Source organism: Merops nubicus, unplaced genomic scaffold (genome assembly GCF_000691845.1).
Source record: "Merops nubicus isolate BGI_N331 unplaced genomic scaffold, ASM69184v1 scaffold12160, whole genome shotgun sequence".
In the NCBI taxonomy this organism is placed as follows: domain Eukaryota; kingdom Metazoa; phylum Chordata; class Aves; order Coraciiformes; family Meropidae; genus Merops; species Merops nubicus.
The window spans coordinates 1,473-21,995 of record NW_008584856.1 but is presented as its reverse complement, the minus strand read 5'-3'; the positions used below and the strand labels follow the sequence as shown (position 1 = coordinate 21,995).

The window sequence follows — 20,523 nt, the reverse complement described above, 5'->3', positions numbered from 1 at the left end:
CCAGTACTTCCTGTCTTACCTGCAGTCGCTGCTCGTGTTCCACCCCCAGCAGCAGAAGCCGCCCGCCGAGCTCAGCCCCGATGACCTCGACACGTTTAAGTTACTGTCGTACGCCTCGTACTGCATCGAGCACGGAGACCTGGAGCTGGCGGCCAAGTTCGTCAACCAGCTGAGAGGGGAGTCCCGCAGGGTGGCACACGACTGGCTGACCGAGGCTCGGACCACCCTGGAAACCAAACAGATCGTGGAGATCTTGACCGCCTACGCCAGCGCCGTGGGCCTGGGAACCACCCAGGTGCAGTGAGCGAGGTGGGCGTGGGGAGGCAGCTCCAGAATCATTTGGGCTGGAAGGAGACACAATCCCAGGATCTCCTAAGGGTTGGAAAGCAAGCTGCTGGCAGGGGCTGGAAGTCTTGAATCAAAGCACAGGTACCGTCTTGTTTCCTTGCACTGTATTTAACTCCACCACCTGTTGTATTTGTATTGGGTTTGAGTTACTGCCCTGACAACCAACTTCAGGAAGCTTCTCTACAATTTGTGTAACAATTTTGTTTTTCCCCATCTTACCGGGCGGGCTTGTGATCCAACCAAAAGAATGTTTGTGACCTGCCATTAACGATTTACCACTTGGTCAGCTGAATAAAACAAGACTTCAACCGCTTTCTCCTGCTGTTCAGTCTCCTACTTAAACATCAAGTAGAGCCGGGCAGCACAAGAACAGCCCCCCACAAAACTCATCTCTGGTTGACTCCTTTCAGGGAGCAAGAATTCACTGATGTGACCAATGTGTCTGTTCATTAATTTGTACAGCTGTAAAAGAGAGTCCATGTACGAGTACAGGTTTATGACACAGACTGGTGTTAGGGCACACACTCGGTGGACTTCCACCCCTGCATGTGTCTTGGGGCCAGAGCTGCTCTTCTGTTGTTTTGGCAGATGAGGTATTTCTACCTGAACCAGATTTCAGTTCAAGCATGAGAACTCACATAACAACCAAGCTCCTTCCTTCTTTCTCTTACCCTTAGTGATTGATCCAGCTTGCTGAAATGAGGAACTGTGGCTTTGTCTCCTTGCAGAGCCAGTTCTAGATTCAGCGCTGGTACAATAAACCACCTCTGAAAGCTCTTTATCTTATTTCTCTAGTCACACCCTCCTGGAGGAGGTGTGCTTGCTCTCTGGAGCCAGCCTTGCCTTCAGCCAGCTTCACCCCTGCTCTGTGAGGACACTTCACTTCAGGTGTTCTACCTCCTGCTGGTATTTCCCCAGCTCACTATGGAATTACCCTTGAGCTGCTTTCCAAAGCATCGTGCTCTCACTTGTCCTGCAGCATTGTGCACATCAAGGTTTCTTCACAGAGAATCATGTGAGCTGCTTTTCACTGGAATACTGTTTAATCCCCTCAGGAATGGACCATCCTCTGCCTGTTCACTGTAACTACCTCAAAAACCACCCTCCTGGCTTCCTCTACAAGCAGTGACAGCAGCCCACTGCTGAGGGCACTTAACTACAAGGCAGAGAAGGAGCAGGGCAGCCACCCACCTCCCAGCCACCCCATCAGCTTCCTTGCTGTATTCTGCAGGAACTTCAATCACTCTGGCAGAGCAGCAGCACTGCTTTGCAACCAACAGGTTTTGCTCAGGGGTGAGCAGAATACAGCCAGATTTTTGTAGTACTTTGTTTTAACACCTACAGCCCAAAAACCCTCCCAAAATACCAAAGAGGATGAGGAGTGACACCAGAGGTGATGAGGTTTGCATTACTTGCAGTGTTTACATACAGAGTAAACTTGACATTTACGTAGTTCATTGCAGTTAGCTGGAAAGGAATTAAATCCAGTGCAGGTTAAAGTCACAGGAGGTCCCAAGGGAAGTCTTGCCCAAGCTGTCCATATCTTGTACCTGGCTGAGCAGCCTCTGGGACTGCTCAGGGTGCAGCTGCCCAGCAGGAGCCAGCCTGTGCAGGCAGTGCTGTGGCAGAGGCTGTGCTGGCGTCACCCACGCTGTGTTTGGAGTGACAAGGAGATTACAGAGGACAGCTTCTGGCCTGCTCCACGAGGACAACGTGCTCAGGCCGAGGGGGCCCTGGAGCATTGCTGAGCAGTGCTGCAGCTGCCCCCAGAAGCCGCTGGGCCCTTCAGCAGGTTGGCTCCTCCCAGAAGGCTCCTGGCTCCAGGCAGTGGCTGCTCCCCGGGGGAGGGACAGCTAGTCACGGTCACTGTCGCTGTCGCTGTCACTGTCACTGCTGTCACCATCTGACTTGATGCTCCCCAGCGTCGTCCTGCAGATGTAAAACAGTCCAGTAATGAGCCACCTCCTCGTGGCTTTTGCTTGAGAAGAGAGATCCACAACATGGGTAAACCCCCAGAAGAGAAGGGGATGGGCTGTTCTCCAAGGGCAGGTCCACCCTGCATTAGGAAAAGCACCCACCTCCTTTTGGAAAAGCAAACCACCATCACCTGGAATGTGCTGGGCCAGCTGCCAAGGGTGCTGGACTTGTTTAGCCATTCCCTTAGACCAGACCACTGTCTCCAAACGGTTCCCTCAAGGCTAAGCCCATCACCTGAGCTCAGCTGCACTGGTTCAGAAATGAACTGCAGTGGCTGGGCAGCTGTACTGAACTCTGACCAGGAGCCTTAGAAGCTGTGAGCTACATGCAGGGCCATCCTGTACACTGCTCTGCTTTGACTAGACTGAAATGGCTTTTAGGTGGCCAAACCCAGCTAGGAGAAGATTCTGGGAAGGAACAGTAATAGCAGATCTGAGCAGTAGGGAAGTAGAACCTTATCATGGAATGTTACCTTCCCTCCTAGGTGGGAATGGAATAAAAGCTGAGGGGTTGTTCTGGGGCTGTGAACTGACCAGAGTCAAACAAAGACATTGTTCTCTGGTGAAGCCTTTCTGCAGGAACTGCCCCTCCAAGACCCTGTCTGCTACACCCCTTCAGCAGTAATGTGAAGAATGCCAACTTACTTCTGCTTTTCAGAGAGTTCAAACTCCTTCTCCGTCCTGCTTTTAAGCCTTTGAGATGAAGGCAGGCCGAGGGATGCTGCCAGCTTCACCAGCTTAATTGCCTCATCTGGGCAATTAGTTCGTACAGCACAGTTCAAGAACTCATCCATCACCTCCCCACTGCAAAAGCAAAGACAAAGAGTGACTTCACAGGCCATCACCTTATACAGCAGGGGCTCTAGAGAAGGAGAGGAGGTGACAGACTTTCAGATCACACACCCAGCCCAGTTCTGCTGCTCCCAAAGCCGTTAGGAATCCCACCTCAGCCTTCGCCCCATACAGACGTGGTGCACTTGGGAACTCCTACCCCAGCAGAAGCAATACTTCTCCTTGACCAAGACCAGAGGGCAGCAGCTTTCTGCTCAGGATAAGGACACCACCTCAGTGGCAGCCTAAATAGCCTTCCCCCTGCTAGCTAGCCCCATGGCCCATGCTAGCAGCAGTCTGAGGAACTGGGCAAGCAGACTGCCACTGACTGGTCTCTGGTACCCCACACCTTCACCATATTCACTCACAAGAGCTCCACGCATTTAATTTTATTTCAAAAGGCCCCAAACCAAACACATTCCTATTCCTTAGAAGTTGTTTTCTACTTTGAACAGAATTTTTCAAAAAAAATCCTGAAAAAAGCTAGCTGTTGTAGCCTAACAAGGTACCACATAAGAGTCAGGATTTGATTTTGTAACCTTGTCTTCAGAAATGCAGACACGTCTGAAGCACTTAAGCCTGGTTAACAGCATACTGGAGTCTGAGCACATGGGGAAACAAAATCTTCTCTAGAGCCCTTCTCAGACTGATTTCTAATGCTGAGTTCAGCAGTGGCACTGTTCTCCACATCCCCCAGGCTTCACGCAACCACAGCTTGAGGATCAACCACTTAAACATCCCCTGCTTGGCATTTTCAACATTTTTTGAGATGGAAAGATCTCGGAATGTATCAGTTGGATAAACACACACCCGTGTGCACAGGGACAGACACACTCATGCTTTGGGAGTAACAGTAAGATACAGGCCACTACTACAGTTTAACTGGGGGCTGGACTAGAGGACATGGAGAGGTTCTTTCCAACCCAAACTATTCCACAGTTCTGTAGAAAAGCAAGATCTCAGCCAAAGGGGAGACTCTGTACCTGAAGTCAGAGCATGAAAGTACTCACGTGGGAATCCTGCTGATTTGCTGGAAACGTTCCATCATGGTCCTGTTTGAAAGAAAACAAAGTAATAATTAAAAAAAAACACACCACAGAACAAAGGAGACAGATATTAGATCCCTTGGACAAGCCCCTGCTGAAACACAGGCAAGCTCAATTTCATGAAATGATTTTCCCCACAGATCTGAAACAGACCCCATGCTGTGTTCTTATGATTGCCATTGTACCAGCTAACAACATTGATTAACACAAAATGTTTAACTAGTTCAGAAAAGAATAAAGAGTGTAGCTGCTGGCAACTTTAAAATATTACATATTTTTAGAGGGGTACTTGCCATGTCTTTGTTTTGTATGAATTAGGGCAAAGAGAACATCTGTATTTAACAGAAGATAGCTCAGAACCTTAAATTAGAGGCTAGATATTTCAAGTAGAGAGCGTGTAGGACAGTAGATTCCAGCTACCGGACAGTTCTAAAAATAGTCTCTCTAGAATTTTGATTAGGGTTAATTCTAATTAAAACCTCAATTAAACTGTGGAATTCAAACTGCTAGAGAGAAAAGTTAAAGAGTTTTAAAGATTAGAAACTGGGAAGCTGTAGGGGGGAGCAACATTTAGTGATCACCCAACCCAACCCTGCCTCGCCAGCAGCTGCACTCAGTTGCAAGGCAGTCTGTCGTTAGCCTTTTGGTTTCTGTGACCAAGCCCCGAGTGGCACCCCCAGGAAGCCAAGAGCTGGGGAGAGCCCCACACGTACCAGGCGTCCTGGGTCCTCCCAGCCCTGGAGAAGAGGAGCACGACAGAGCCCAGCATGCTGCTGCTCCAGTCCAGCGCCGCCTGCTCCCGCCTCGTTTGCTCCTGGACTGCCCTGATGTCCTCAGCACACCTGGCAAACACCAGCTGAACCTGTGAAAAGACTCTGCCATCAGACCTGCAGAACAGACCCTCATCAGTGTGATTCCTCCTCCAGATCCTACTGCTCTGCCCAGTATGTGATCTGAATCTGCCAGTTAACAGCTGTTACTCCTGGCAGGAAAACCTGTCACTTCTGGCAGGACAATTGTCCCCAGCAGGCAGGCTGCAAGGCAGGGACAGCTGTCCTTGGAGACCTCAGCAGTACACCTAAGCCTCCTCAGCTTGAGAAGCCAGCTACTGTGATGAAATCTTTGGCAAAACCCCTGGATTCTGCCATGTGCTTCCCCAGAGGTGTGGCCGGCTGGGCTGGATTACTCTTCCAAACCCTGCTAGGGAAATGATCCTCTCCTGGGTTGATCTGAGTCTTCTCTCTAGGTTGGAGACAATCCAAAGGGCTTAGCAGGCCTGGATAAGCTCACGTAGAGCTGGAAACCAGTCATGTCATGTGCACTGGAACTGGGCCTCAGGACTGACCAGGGACAGCCCTTAAAGGCAGTCTGGGGGCCCAGCACAGAAATGGGCAGACACCTCTACTCTTTTCCCTGAGATGCAATACTGGTTTTGGCTGGGATAGAGTTAAATTTTCTCACAGTAGCTTGCATGGTGCTAGATTTTGCATTTGTGCTGAAAACTGTTGATAGCTGAGGACTGTTTTTGTTATTGCTGAGCACACAAGTTTTGCTTTACCCAGTAAACTCTTTTATCTCAGCCCCCAAGTTTTTGCACTTCTACCATTTCAGTTCTCTCCCCCACCCCACAGGGGAGGGGTGAGTGAGCAGCTGTGCCATTTATCAAGGGTTAAACCCTGACACATGCCTTACCTCTTCAGGGTGCTGCTCCCTGCTCATCAAAGCCAAGAGCTTTTTTTTGCTGAACCCCAGCTGTTTCATATCTGTGCAGAGAAAGCAGCAGTCAGCAGGTGTAGCTCCCAGCTCCTGGTAGTGTGGTCAGCTTCACCAACACCATTTTCCAAGGCAAAGAGCTGTTCTCTGTGACCAAGCAGGTCACATGTTAGTCCCATTTCCTCTCAGTACCAGGCCCTGAAGGTCCTGTGCACCAAGTACACAAATCAAACAGATTTCTTCTTCCCCTCCCTGCTGGCCTCAAGATTCCAGGGTGCCAGCACAACTACTCCCCTCATTAATGGCCTTCAAGGTCTGACACTTGGCCAGCCCAGTGGTGGTGACAACCCCAGCACAGGGCAAGGAAGGTAACAGCACACAGAGCATTACCTATAAAATCAAGCAGCTACAAGTCCTCAGTGGAAAGCAGGACCTGAACTGCTGCTGGACAGTGAGATCCATGACCCTCTGGTGGCCAGGGACACCTCCACCACCACCTGCTTCCTCCAAGGGCTGAGTGTTGACCATGCTCTTTTATACGTTTTTTGAGACTAGATGATGCTTTTTATGTTGCTAAAGCACACCGAGTATTAAGATTTGGCTTGATCTGCAGAGGGTGATTAGAAACACCCCTTCTCCAACACAGCAGCCCCACTCCTGCTCTAAGGAATAACCTCCCTCACACCAAAGCACGGCGTCATGGCTCTTCCCAGCACTGGGAAGCTTCCCAGCTACCTCCCACCTTGCACTGCTCCTGACCAGCTTCACCTAACCAACTGCCTACCAGGTGTGTGGCTATCACAAACCTTCCCAGACTGAAGGGATCATTTCCAAGTGGTTGGCTGCATCCAGGGCTTGAAGGAGGTCCAATATATTTTTAGGGGTTGGATAGAAGAGCTGATGAAGGAAGAGAATCGTGTTAGTAAACTATAACTGTTCAGTTTCTCCACCCTAAAGCTTTACAGCTTGCTTATGCACTTACTGAAGGGGACATTTCTTTGTACCATTTCAACACCACGTCAATTTGCTCCATCATACACAACAAGGAGAAGAATCTTGACCTAGAGGAGGGGGAAATATTCTAATTCAGTAATTAAACCAAACAAACCATACAGAATCACCAGCAAATGACAGTGCTCTGATCAGGTTTGCACTGCAAACAGGGATACTTCACTGTGTGATGGCAACACTCCACACGATTAAAAAAGCAATAGCATTTTTTATGAGAGAACTTAATGGTGGCAGGTAACTGGCAGAGCTGATCAGAAGTTAGACCACTGCATTTCAGAATCTCAAAAAAACTGCAATCTCTCTGCCCAGCACCAGGTCTGAGGTATCTGAACCTGTCTCAAATGCAACCTCTGGTTAAGAACCCCTGTAAGAGGTGGGCTGAATTAACCCTGTTCCTTGTGAAGTTCACAGCACCAGCCTGGGACCTTGAGCCAACACACTGACTAGGGAAAACATCCCTACACCAAGAAATTCATTTCCATTCATTTCCCTTGATCTATTTACAGACTATATAAGGTAAAAACATATGAAACATCCCAGCCCTGAAACAATACCTGATTTTGATAATTATTTTTCATTAATTTACTGGAGCATCTCCAGTCCCAACACCTGAACACTTTCCTTCAAACAAGTGTGCTCCAATCACTGCCTGATGTTGCTAAAGATGCTTCAGTGTAGGATTAGAGTGGCAAGTGGTGGAGCTACATGAGAGTGCTGTGCCAAAATACACCTGCTGCACCACACCTCTCTCTGCAACACCATGCAGAGAGCTGGGTCTGACCTGTGCACCCTTCTGGTGTCCAACAAGTCCTCCTGGGCAGTGTTTGACTCCTAGCTTGGATGCAAACTGAGAGCACACAAGGCACTGAAGGTAAGCTGCACTTCACTCACCAGTAGACATTTAACCGATCCACGTCCAAGAACTTCCAGTTGTCTCCCTTCTCCATTGCCTTATTTAACTGATAAGCGAGCTTGATATCCTTCAGGTCACAGCACTGCAACACACCACTTGGATTTTAAAGCTACCAGACACAACATTTAATACATCCCTCTGAGACTCACTGTCACACAGGTATGCAGAGTAATGGGCTGACAGCACAGTTTTGACAGGGTGCAGTTCAGTGCAGGGACTGCCCAGGCATTTTGTTGAGACAGGTGTGTTCAGAAGAATGTGACCAGCAGTTTGAGGGAGGTTCTTCTCCCCCTCTACTCTGCCCTGGGGGGGCCAGCAGCTGGATTCCTGTGTCCAGCTGTGGGCTCCCCAGTTCAAGAGATTCAGGGAAATAGTGGAGAGAGCCCAGTGGAGGCTACAGAGATGCTGAGGGGACTGGAGCATCTCTCTTAGGAGGGAAGGCTGAGAGACCTGGGGCTGTTTAGCCTGCAGAGAAGACTGAGAAGGGATCTGATCAATGCTGATCAATACCTAAAGGGTGAGGGTCAGGAGGATGGGGCCAGACTCTTGTCAGTGGTGCAGGACAAGGGGTAATGGACACAAACTGGAACGCAGGAAGTTCCATCTGAGGAAAAACCTCCTTCCTGTGAGTGTGACAGAGCACAGGACCAGGCTTCCCAGAGAGGTTGTGGGGTCTCCTTCTCTGCAGACTTTCAACACCTGGATGCCATCCTGTGCAACCTGCTCTGGGTGACCCTGCTTTGGCAGGGGGGTTGGATGAGATGATCTCCAGAGGTCCCTTCCCACCTCTACCATTCTGTGATTCTGGGAGTTCTCCCAGTGGGTGAGAGCCTTCCAACCTAACTGGTGTGGAGACTGTCTGGTCATGGCAGTGCCACTGGAAGCAGGAGGTGGGGCACATGCAGCCAGCCCTAGCAAGAGGCATGCATGAGAGGTATCACAGGCATGCAAGCTACCAGCTCAGGAGGCATTGAGCAATGGGCTGCAGAATTATGGAGAGAGGAAATTTAGAGGCAGAGATGAACACAGGGGGAAAAAGGAAAGATACTGAGAGCTAGAGCTTGTATGACAGGCTGGAAAACTAAGAGGCAACTCTGAAACAGCTGGAGGGCTCAAAGGAATTCTGGCTGCAGGGAAGAGGCACTTACCACTTGCATAGCAGTGACAAAAAAGTTGGCTGAAAGGGAGAAAATGGAGTCTGTTAGCTTCAAACTTTCAAGGAGACAGAGAGCAGCTCATGAGCCCAGCCTCCCACAGGCCAGACACATCCAATGAGAACACTGAACCCCTGGCTCAGTTTGACAACGTAGCAGGGATCTTCATTTTGCATGTAGAGTTTGGTGTGGTGTGAGTTTTGCTAGCCAGTGCTTTGGAGGCAACTGTACTGCTGTGCTCTGGGAGACAGACTGGGCACAGAGACTGATGGTGTCTCAGGGAGGCAAAGAAAGCCACAGTGGGATGAAGGGCAAACTATCCTGCTCAGCAGCTCCTTTCTTTGGTGTGGTGAGAATTCTGGATAGGTGGTTTTGGTTTTTGAAGGAAATGTGAGGGCACTGGATGCCTCAGAGACTGATATATGGCTAGCTGTGCGTGGCAAAATGGTGGGAAGAACTGTAAGGCAGTTTACTTAAAACCACTAAGTACAATACATCCCCTTTTCCCTTGCAAGACTTGAACTGATTAACTGAATACTCTTAAGTTAGAAAAATATTTTTTATATAATTTGGGTGTTCTGTATGCACTTCAGCTACAGCCTACAAAATTCTCTGGGCCAAGAAAAGGCCTTGCAGGGAACAGAGGTTTCTGAAGGAAGGGTCAGTTCATACACACCACCACACTAAGGAAGGAGAGGCCTCAGTTTTGTTCCAATGTCAACCTGAATTCTGCAGAAGCAATTACCAAAAGAGCATAAGGATCTCACTCTGAAGAAGAGCAGAAGATGTCTACATACACATCTTGGTTAAACAAAGTGGCTTCTATCTAGTCTTATGTGAGCAATCTCTCTCTTTCTCTTTTTTTTAAACCACTGTCTAGAAAAGCTGACTCAGCTCCCATGATCCAGGCACAGCCTGTATCTGTGTGCCCATCACTGCTGCCTGTGCTATTTCTATGAAGAGTGTGAAGGAGCAGAGCAGGTAAAGTCACTGTCCACACTTCTGGCAGCAGCTCAGAGCCAGACTGGTGCCACACACGTGACAGGGCACAGGCAAATAAAAAAGGTGTACAACCCTATTTCCAGGCCTTGTCACCTCTAGAACCATCAGCTGCTGGTGGGTGGCTTCTGACCCTTGGCCAACACCACCCTGTACACAGCACAGCTACAGACCCCTCTCTCATGCCTGTCTTCAGATTCAAGCTGCATCTGCTTAAGGCCAGGAACATCCCAGTGCCATGCTGAGGACACACAGATGGCAGAACGAGCCAGTGAGACGTGGGATGTCCAGAACCTGCCCCTTCTCCAGAACCAAACTTCAGTTCTGCATGAAGTTTTATTTCATGCAATTGTCTTAAAAGGATTAGGAAGAACTAGAATAGGAACTGACACCACATTACAACAAAAACCTGCTTTTCACCAGATGGGTATCATTTAATGAAGCTGCTCACAGATGTTCCTCCATAAACCAGTCTTGCAAATAGCCTTGTGGTTTTAACTGTGTGGGGCTCAAACACTCATTCCCAAGGGCTATACTTCGTCCACACAGAAGCCAGCACACCAATGCCCAGCACAGCTTCCTGGCACTGGAATTTCAACTTGGTCTCCAAAAAGTATCAGAAGGGACTGATAAAAGCAAGCTGCATGCATTCTTCCTAGCTGAATTGAACTGCCTGAAATCCATAAGTACCTTTTTACCTAAGCTTAACCAATGCAGACTGTCAGATATTTTGAAATCCTTACCATCATCAGGGTCCTGGGGCGTGAAATTCCTCTTCTCAACATCATTGAGTACCTCTGAGATGATGCCTGATGAGTGAAGATCAACTGTGGGACAAACAGACAAGGAACAGCAGATCTCAGTTGTGCTAAGCACTTCATTAGTGAAGAGCATCAGCCTGCAAATATAATATGGAAATGGAAACAAGTAACATGATTTCAAACAAGTGTCATGATTTTCCTGGTGCTCCACACCAGCTGCAATTTTGTTTGCTCTCCTATGGCCAGATTTGCACAGCACATCAAAGCAGATTCAGAAAGACAGAATTACTTTCTAGCAAGGAATCCAACAGGCATAGAAGCCTGGCTGTTAGAAGGCCAGTTGGAAAAGCAAGGCATTGCTTTGTTCATAAACAAAACAAAAAAACTAAACGGGGGAAAAAAAACAAACACAAATAAACAAAACCCCAACCACCAAACCCAGAAAGACTTCAGACCAGTTCCTCCACATTTGTTAAAACACAGGGACTGCAGCTACAACTACCATGCCTATTCTCTTCCCATGCCTGCAGATTTTTGGCTAGGGAATCTCCAACAGTTGGGTTCCTGCTTTGTAACACAGTTATGTTTCAGGACAGCTCCCATGTACAGAGCTGTTTCAGAAAAACAGAATCCCTGTGGCATTTCTTCCCTGGGTGGCATGGTCTGTGCCATCAGATGTGTTGTAAGAAGGGACACAGAGGCTGAGTAGTGTTTACTCTTCAGCTTTATCAACCTGTGGCCACAAATGGAAAGGAAATGGGCTTCCTTTCCAGTTCTGCCCGTTCTCCAAACACAAGGACTTTCCCTCCCTGTGAGACATTAAGATCCTCTGTTGCTTTTTCTTCACCTGAGCAGAACCAGACTGCACAGGTAACACTAGGACTGCACACAGAAGGTTGTCTTTTAACCCATAAATCAACTGCCTTCACCCATCACATTTGGAAAACATTTCAAGCAGACGTTGAACAGGACACATTCAGGAACAAGCTGAAATTGCACATACCACCTCTATAAAATATAGAGAGAAGATGGTCATACGTTGCCAGGCTGGGCTCTGAAAAGCAAAAACATTGAAGTTACTTTGACATTCTTGGCCGAGTTTTATGCCTCAGCTTTAATTCACAGTCTCCAGTCCTTTTAGTCAGGCAGTATGTGTGAAGTTGCTCTAATTTCTCTCCCTGCCCATCCTAATGCTGAACCAGGCCTCACATACACACATTACAACTGGGAAAGATGACATCCAAGGGTGGGCCACCAGCTGAAGCAGCTCACTGCTATGGAGTGAGCAGCCAGGCTTCCCTGCTCTAAATTAAAAGCAAAAGTATTTCATAGGTAGTTTCCCCCCTGCACAGAAACACATCCTTAGCCTATCAACAAGCATGCTACTGGGGCAAAGCACACTCCAAAGACACCAAATCAGTTGTGTGGATGTTCCCTGCTTTTGCAACGTTTGACATAGACCTGACCTAAGGGGCCAAGTGCATCCACTCTATTAGTAATCAATGTTGAAAAAGACTGAAAATTCCATTTGAAATCCACAGGTACTGCCCTGCTGAGTGGCCACAGCTCAGTCCTCACATGTTCTTACCTCTTGGGCCTCTTGTGAAAGGAAACAAATAGTGAAGTGGAGGACACAGTGCTGCTTTTTCCCACAAGCCCTGGACTCCATCCCTGCAACTAGGAATCACTGTGGTGTTTGCTGAGGAACTCTGAAGTTAGCTGTGCTGGAGGTGGCACTGGAAGGTAGTAACCATTCTGGTTTTCTTACCTATACCAAGTGCTTCCATCTCCTTTATGACTGATATAGCCGTGTTTCTGCCCACACCACCACATCTTCTCAGAGTCTTCAGTAAAGCATTAAAAGTGAGCAGATTTGGTTGGACATCCTGCTGAGCCATGTGATTCAGGAAGACCTTAAACAAAAACCACAGACCCTTAGTTGATCACACGTGAGGGTGCACAGTTCAGCTGTGTTTCCTCAATCTAACCCTTCTCACCCCCTTCAAGTACACAACTCTACCTTAACTTATTAAGGGAGTACTATCCAATCTTTAATTATTTGGAAAAAAAAAAAAAAGACTACAAAATTACATCATATTAGATCTCAGAGAATTGTGTCCAGAACATAAAGGAAGCTTTTTAATTTACACACCATTTTCCCTTACTGACGTTATGTCACTAGAACTAGAACCTCTAATGTTTCCCCGTGAAATTCCATGTTTATCACACCACCATGAAATACAATGCAAAACATTTTTATTTAAAATTGTTTATCTCCCAGCATAATTTCTGCAAAACATTTTTATTTAAAATTGTTTCTTTATCTCCCAGCATAATTTTCCAATGACTTTCTGATCTGGGCAGTTCTTGGATCAGGTACATTCTCACAAGGCAATCCCTTCTGCAAGGGCAAGGTTGGATTTTCAACACTTCCCACTCCTCAATAGTTTGTGGGTTTAAACCCATGTAGTCCCTTTGCAGCAGATATTAGCACCTTTGCCCAAAGCTCATTTCCAGTCTTCTAACTGCAAAATGGTACTGATAAAGCAGACCCACTCCCTACACTCTCACTCCTTCCCCACCTCTACTGCTCTGCCTCCTTACCTTGGCCAATTCCCACCTTTCGAGGAACCTCTCCTTTAGATAGGGGATTGCTGTAATCAGTGCATTGAAGGTGTGCACATCAGCTGCAAAACGTGAGATCATTCATTACATCTGACAGCTATACTCCAGAGCAAACAGCTCGCTGCACCATGGCTCAGTCTCTGGCGAAGTCTCGTGCAGGGCTGCTGCCAGTGAGCCAGCCCCACGCCAGCTGCACCGGCACGACCAGCCCGCACTCAGCTCCCATCACGCAGCTGAGGTCCGTACCCCTGCGCCAATCATCACCGCCATGGGACACCCGCCTACCCCACGGCGCTCCAGCCACCTGGCAGGCCACACCGAAACCCAGGAGCCAACTTACCCTTGTGTCTCTCATTCAGCAACTCTATGTACATGTCATGCGCTTTAGCAGGAGCACCGTGCTGCAGAAAGAAACGAGAAATGCAATGAAAACCTCAGTCTCCATGACTGCGTGAGATTTCCCAAGCTGAAAAGAGCCCTCCCGGCACCGAAGGGCAACTGTACCTTCACCATCCCACGGATCATTGTGCAGTAGGAGTGTGCATTCCTCTCTGGCATTATCTTAAATATCCTTTCAGCATTGTTGTTCTCCCTGGGATCAAGGAACAAGCTGAGTGTTAAAGAACTTAATAAAAGATTTGTTTAAGAAAAGGACTCAACGTGCAGAACAAGATGGGCTGCACTCCTAAGGGCTGACATTCAAATCTGTCAGTTGGGATACTCTGAGCTGTTCTACCATCACTTACTGGACTTCCATCCAATTTAAAGTTATAGCAAACCCAGGTGTACCTAACCTGTAACACCTGCAAGGATGGGCTTCTAAAAAGTCTTAAAGTCTGTGTTATAACAACAAGGCATGTGTACAATGCACTCCATGTGGGAATAAAAATGGCAACATTCTCCATACCTCCACCTAGAGCCAGCTGCCTGTAAACCTCTTTGGACTTGTCTCTTTGGAGCCTTCTGCTCTGAAGCATTCACCTGGAGAGATTTGTGCAGAAATAAGTTTCTCAAAGCCCAAAGTTACGGGTAAATATCAAATGAAGTGATTTGGTAACAACAGGAGTTCAAGAACTATTTATATGCTACCAAAGGTGGTTTTTAATGAGTTACATTAAAGTAATTTATATCATAATGTTCAGGAAGCAATAACTGGATTAAGGATACTATTTATGTTATTATACATGCTAACAAGGCAAATTATATGTATTTGTGGAGTTGGTGGGAATTGTTAGACCATAGCAAATACTCTGTAAAATCCTTTCTCCCTCAACAGTCTCCTCAGGGACAAACATTACACAACATGTCTGCTGCTGTCCCCTGGGACCTCATACCCTGAGGTCACACAAGGAGTCCTCAACATCATTGAAATCTCCTTATTATGGTTCAGACTGGAAGAAAATGAACTAGCTAATTTTACATTAGAGCTTCTAGAGTTCTTCTTTGCAGGCAGTTCTAAAACAAGGCTGACAGTGAGAAAGAGTAATTTAAACACAGTTAGCAGAACTAAGCCACGACAGGGTTCCAGCTGCCAAGTTCAGCTTTAAGGCAGCTTGCTTTGCTAGTAGGTCAGACACAGGATTGTTGTAACTGACATCTCTCTAGGGAGTACTGACTGCACCTGACCCATCTCCCACCATCTTCCAGGTAGGTCATCACAGTACAAAAACCCTGACATCACCTTGATACACTACCAGTACGTATGAAGTTAAAAAATTAGAGGTCAACAGGTTTTTTTTCCTACCTCTGTTTCTTCCAGATCCTGTTTTTCTTCTTCCTGTTTTTCTGGAGTAGGCTCTCCATCTCCATAGAAGCATAACAGATCTAAAAGGCTGTTTGTTGTCTCCAGAGACACAGGGCTACCTACAAAAAATGAAGATGTACAACAGTCTTGGAGACAGTAAAGAACACACCATTCTGCAGCTGCACCAGGAAACTCTCCATCCAGTTATGGCACTGTGTTGTCTCTGAACACAAAGACCTTCTCTAGCAAGTCAGTAAAACCTGGGTATGACACTAATACCTCCACGAACCCATTTACAGCAGGAGACAATGTTAATGCTGGAGTATCTGTTTTTCTATCCAAGCAACCAAAAGGGTAGATTTTTGCCTGACCAAGTGGCAGCTGGCAGCCAAAACTGTGAAGTTGCACAAGCCCAACACTACATCTGAAATTTCCAGTGCTCTTCCAGACTCCTTCTATGACACACCCTGCTGCGAAGACCACTCTGTGTGTTCCACTTTCTGTGAAACCAATGTGAAAGCAACCAAAGAAAAGCACAGCTTGACTGAATCATCTCCCTTCCACCTTCTAGTGGACATGAGAAGGTCTCACCTTCCCAGTAAGTTTTCCTCCTTCAGATGCTGTGGCAGTTACACTTTGCTGTTGCTGCCTCCCTCTCATTCACCCATGACACAGATAAAGTCTAAATCAAGGATGTGGTTTAGTGGTGGCCTGGCAGTTAACAGCTGGGTTAACAGTTGAACTTGATGATCTTAAATGTCTCTCCCAAACAAAATGATTCTATGATGAAGGAAGAACTGAGAAAGACTCAGTTATTGAGGGGAGATCCATAGAAGGGGCACTCAGCTGGCATGCTATACCAGTCCAATACAGCAGCAAAGTGCTCAGCACAGATGTAGCTGATACCAACCAATATGCTGCTGCACGAGGGCCTTGGTGGGCAGAATGGCATCACCCAATCACACACAGCATCTGCCCACACCAGGCCCCACTCTGCTGCAACACAAATCCTTCCACTTTGGAAAAGAAGAAAAAAACCTCATCATCATCATCTGCTTCTTGAGCAGGAAATCATTTGTTCAAAGTGACATGCCAGACAAGCAGTGGATAAGGAGGGCCCAGTGATTCTGCAGAACCACTTCACCAGACCAGAGTCAGTTGTGAAAGGCAGCAACATAGTCATGATACTGTCTCTGTAACCCCTGCCAGCTACTAAGATATTTTTGCCACAATTTAAGTAGAACTCCCCCACAGTATCAGGCAGGTGACCACATACCTGCTTGTAGGAGCTGATCAAACAGGTCCACAGATTCTTTCACCATTCTGAGGTGGATACGCTCCTTCAGAGCTTCCTCACTCACTCCTTCAATCTGAGGTGTAAGAGTCTCAGGCATCAAGCACTAAAAGCAAACAGTGGAAGTTAGACATGAGCTCCCACTTCTCTAAACCATCACTAAAACACTAACCAAATATCCATACCCTTCACTCAGTACACTGCTTAGATAATCTCCTGACCCTCCCAGCCTAACAGCAGCAGTCCTTCTGATGATGAAGAACCACACACCCCAATCTTCAACTTCCATGTCAGTACATTTCTTTCCTTTCTTTTATCTAAAGAACACGATATGCTACTGCACTCCTAAAGAAAAATGTTCACTTTAGAAACATAATTGAAATAGAGCACCAGTTTCAGAGCTGTCTGCAAAACAGTTAATAAAATTATCCTCTTATGTTAGTTTTGGACCAGTCTGACAGTTGATTTCATTACCTGAAAAAGCACAAACGTAAGTAAAAAGAAAAGCAAAAAGCTTACTGGTATGTTGGGCTCTGAAAAAGTCTTGTCAAAATACTGAGGAAATTGCTTAATAATGAATTTTGCAGCATTTCTCCCAGACTCCTTCGACAATGAAAACAGACGCTGCATAGGAATGAGAGAGAACAAGATGAAGAAACATGCAATTAAAAGGCTGAAAGTGAAGAAAAACATTTTCCATCACAGTAAGCATTCTGATGGTATCAAACTCATACTTCTTTTTCAACTCTTAATAAAACAGACAAGAGACAAGAAAGATGCTCTTTCATCTTCTGCAAAGATCGCATTGAGGGAAGACTCTTCTTTTTCCTTTTTATTTTCTCTCCTTATCATCTCAGTACTACTACTTCCATAAGCCTAAGTTACCCAATAGCTGCTCTGGGATACAATCAGAATTCCTGGAGCTTGGCCAGGACACTTAACTGATAACACATAGTCTGTGGAGTAACAGGCACACAAGTGACCTCGTGTGTCTGAATTCATTCATTTAACTCAATTTAAACTGCTAGCACAAAATCTCAACACTTGCAATACCTCATACTCACAGTCTACATCCAAGGGATATAAGCACAGGTTTAACAGGCTGAATTACTGTGGGGAGTTAATTAACAGACTGAGAACACGAAGCAGCAGAACAACTCAGCAGGGAAGCCACTGTCGTGCAGGGCTGTTACCAAGCTGGGTCAGCTGCAAGGTGCCTACAGGGGCAGGATGAAGAGGTGACCTGTGTGTGCAGGGGGGATTTGTCCACAGAACTGCTACAGTCATTATGCATTCAGAAATACATGGGAGAAAATCTTGAAAGAAATCTGATACTTCATTTTATTTTGTAATTGCAACTAGGCTCCACTTAGAGTTTTCACAGTGTAGGTGAAGGAGTGCATAGGCTACCAAAGGATTTCAAAGCAAATACTTACAAAACTGGCTGCATTTCTTGGAATAAGAAAAGGGTCATCCTGGAACATATAGTGAGCAGCAGTAGGATCCTGTAGAAAGGAGAATCCAGGATTGAAACGTTTATAGTTATGTACACAAGCACACTGTAGACATGTCACATTGCCTCATGGAATTTAAGGCACAATCCACAGCTCCGACGTAACCACCACCTGATGTCTGCTTTACAGAAGCTCCTCGTGCTCAAAAGGGTTCAGTGTGTTCAGAAACAGTTTAAGAAGCATTCCCATTATCCACATGCATGCAGGCTAACACACTGACAACAAAAAGGTCCTCACTGTAACACGGCAAGAAACAAGTGCCCTGCGAAGCAAGTAGGACCCCAACTGTAAGTCTCAGGGGAGCTGAGCAGACTTCCAGGGTCAGATTAAACTTCCAGAACTCAAGACAAGATTAAAGAATGGCATCACAGCATTTGCAGCTGCTGCCTAGCAAGAACAGACACCCAGGGCTCTTTGCAAGGCCTGATTTCTGGCCTGTGGTTGGAAAGAGAAAGCCTGGATTGGGAAGCTGAGCTGGTAGAGGAACTCACTCCTGACATTAGCAAAAGCCTCATCAAAGTATTACAGCTTTCACTGGCAGCTGCAGCTTTCTCTTAGCACTAGAACAACTCTTTATGGACACAGCAAAATGTGTTGAATGAAAGTGAAAACCCTGTAAAAAAACAGATGGAAAAGCCCCATCTTGCATTTATGGCCCAAGCAGAAGTAAGGGGCTCCGGAGTGCACGGTTATTGCATGAGACGGACAACTGAACCCACTTCCACCACCAGCAGAACCACTTACCCTTTTCACAGTAGAAGCCAACGTCTGAAGAACAGCTAGCTTATCCCTAAACATAAAGGAGCTTTGATTAATCCTCAGCTGCAGACTTTGAACGTTATGCATAACACTGTGTTATGTGTAATTCAGCTGCAAGAACGATCTCAGTTTTAGAACAAGCAGAGAAAAAAGAAAAGACTTTGAGGAGAACCAGAAAGGAAGGTGCATTTCTTACTACCACTCCTGCCCTTATTATACGTTACCAAAGAAAGAACGTAGGGAAGGGGCACAGGAGTTCCCTGGAATGCCCTTCTTAGAGTGCCCTATCTCTAAGGGATGGATAAATGAGTCCAAGACAAGTCTCACGGGGAAAAACAAACAAACAAAATAGATTTATCATTAAATTATTCAGCCAGCTATCAATGGTTAAGTTTGCTTTGGGTTACACACCCACATGCAGACAGCCACATGAAGCTGATTTTATGGATTTCTAGTGCATGTAGTCCTTTACAAAGACACAAAACTATGCTTAAAAATGCAGTGCTTATAGCTGCTTTTAAAAGAAAGGTTGGGAACAGTGTACATGCTCTGCACAGAGAGCAGGAGTCAATGATATTTCCAAGGGCTTCCAGTCAGTAGAAGAGCCACTAGTGGGACATTAAATCCAGGAACACAGCAACCCAATATTTTTTTTTCAGCTTTGGTGGACACACTACATTTAGCTGTCTAACAATGATTTTATTCCAGGTTGAGAGACATCCCAGCAGTAAGCACTCACCAGGTTTTCTTTCGGGGGAGCACAATTTCTTCTTCAGTAACTATGAGAAATAATATTGAAACTGTTATTAGAAACAAACAGACACCCAGAGAGTATCTTGACCTCATGAAAATGTATGATTTGAGCTGATCCTGACAGAAGTACTAAAGCTAGCATTTTAAAGCCACAGTCTAATGCAGGCCACAATTTATTCCAATGGTACTAGAACAGGCTGGGAGCTTAAGTGTCTTGTGTCAAGACAGGAACAGGACCCTACAAGTGTCAAAAAGACAGAACCCATTTACCCATGTGAGATTCTTCAGTCATCCTTACCTTGTATCTTCTCTCTTGAGCCCCAACCTTTCCCAGTCTCATGCTTTCCTACTTACTCCCCCAGTTCCACGTTTGCATCTCTGCCCAATTAGCTTCTGTAGTTCAGCCTGCCTGAAGACCACAGGAAAGTGTCCTCAAGTTCCTGCTCTCACAGCCTGACACTGACTTCTCAGTTCCTTCCACCCCACAGATCAATCTTCCCAAAGAGAAACACAAAAGGACACTACCAGAAGGAGCTAGAGGTTCTCATTAAAGCATCTCAGCCAATTAGCAGAGGAGCGTGTGGCACTGCCTGATGACAGACCCAGGAACCATGGGTTGCAGAGGTGCCTTTCCCACTGCCTCCCTGGTGATGCTTCCAGTTCCACCAGCTGCTACTGACTGGCAGGAACTTCTGCCCACGTGCAGCACAGCCCCAAGCACCCCGGCTTACTCTGCTGACTCAGAAATATGGTAAGGAGTGCACAGAATCACAGGATGGTTTGGGTTGGAAGGGACCTTGCACATCACCTAGTTCCAAGCCCTCCTCCCCTGCCATGGGGAAGGACACCTCCCAGCAGAAGCAAGGACATGAAGGAAGGTGTCAGGATCACAGTGGAAAACAACTCATTTCTATTTCATGGTTTATTCCCTTTCAAAGAGCAACGGGACAGGTCATGGAACTGGACAACTCAGTTTAAGCTCTCTGAGGACAGAGCTGGTTGGTAGTGAGGGTAATCAAGTTAAGCCAGGAAATCTCTGCACAATAAAGATGGGGGAAAAGAAAATCCAAAAGGCAAGAGTG

General features: G+C 46.6%; 1 protein-coding gene across 1 annotated transcript in view; it reads right to left on the bottom strand.

Annotated features, from left to right (window-relative positions):
- Window positions 1-2,201: 2,201 nt before the first annotated feature.
- Window positions 2,202-20,523, bottom strand: part of PTCD3 (pentatricopeptide repeat domain 3) — a gene marked incomplete at its 5' end in the record, with an annotated part of 18,495 nt that continues 173 nt past the window's right edge. The window contains 22 exons of the mRNA XM_008945608.1: window positions 2,202-2,277; window positions 2,970-3,128; window positions 4,166-4,207; window positions 4,915-5,063; window positions 5,894-5,964; window positions 6,721-6,811; window positions 6,897-6,975; window positions 7,817-7,920; window positions 8,987-9,015; window positions 10,735-10,818; window positions 11,756-11,806; window positions 12,521-12,665; window positions 13,357-13,439; window positions 13,718-13,778; window positions 13,882-13,969; window positions 14,285-14,358; window positions 15,122-15,240; window positions 16,398-16,521; window positions 16,935-17,039; window positions 17,852-17,920; window positions 18,674-18,719; window positions 19,428-19,467. Coding sequence (XP_008943856.1) covers window positions 2,202-2,277; window positions 2,970-3,128; window positions 4,166-4,207; window positions 4,915-5,063; window positions 5,894-5,964; window positions 6,721-6,811; window positions 6,897-6,975; window positions 7,817-7,920; window positions 8,987-9,015; window positions 10,735-10,818; window positions 11,756-11,806; window positions 12,521-12,665; window positions 13,357-13,439; window positions 13,718-13,778; window positions 13,882-13,969; window positions 14,285-14,358; window positions 15,122-15,240; window positions 16,398-16,521; window positions 16,935-17,039; window positions 17,852-17,920; window positions 18,674-18,719; window positions 19,428-19,467 — 1,889 coding nt within the window. The remainder of the gene's footprint in view (window positions 2,278-2,969; window positions 3,129-4,165; window positions 4,208-4,914; window positions 5,064-5,893; window positions 5,965-6,720; window positions 6,812-6,896; window positions 6,976-7,816; window positions 7,921-8,986; window positions 9,016-10,734; window positions 10,819-11,755; window positions 11,807-12,520; window positions 12,666-13,356; window positions 13,440-13,717; window positions 13,779-13,881; window positions 13,970-14,284; window positions 14,359-15,121; window positions 15,241-16,397; window positions 16,522-16,934; window positions 17,040-17,851; window positions 17,921-18,673; window positions 18,720-19,427; window positions 19,468-20,523) is intronic.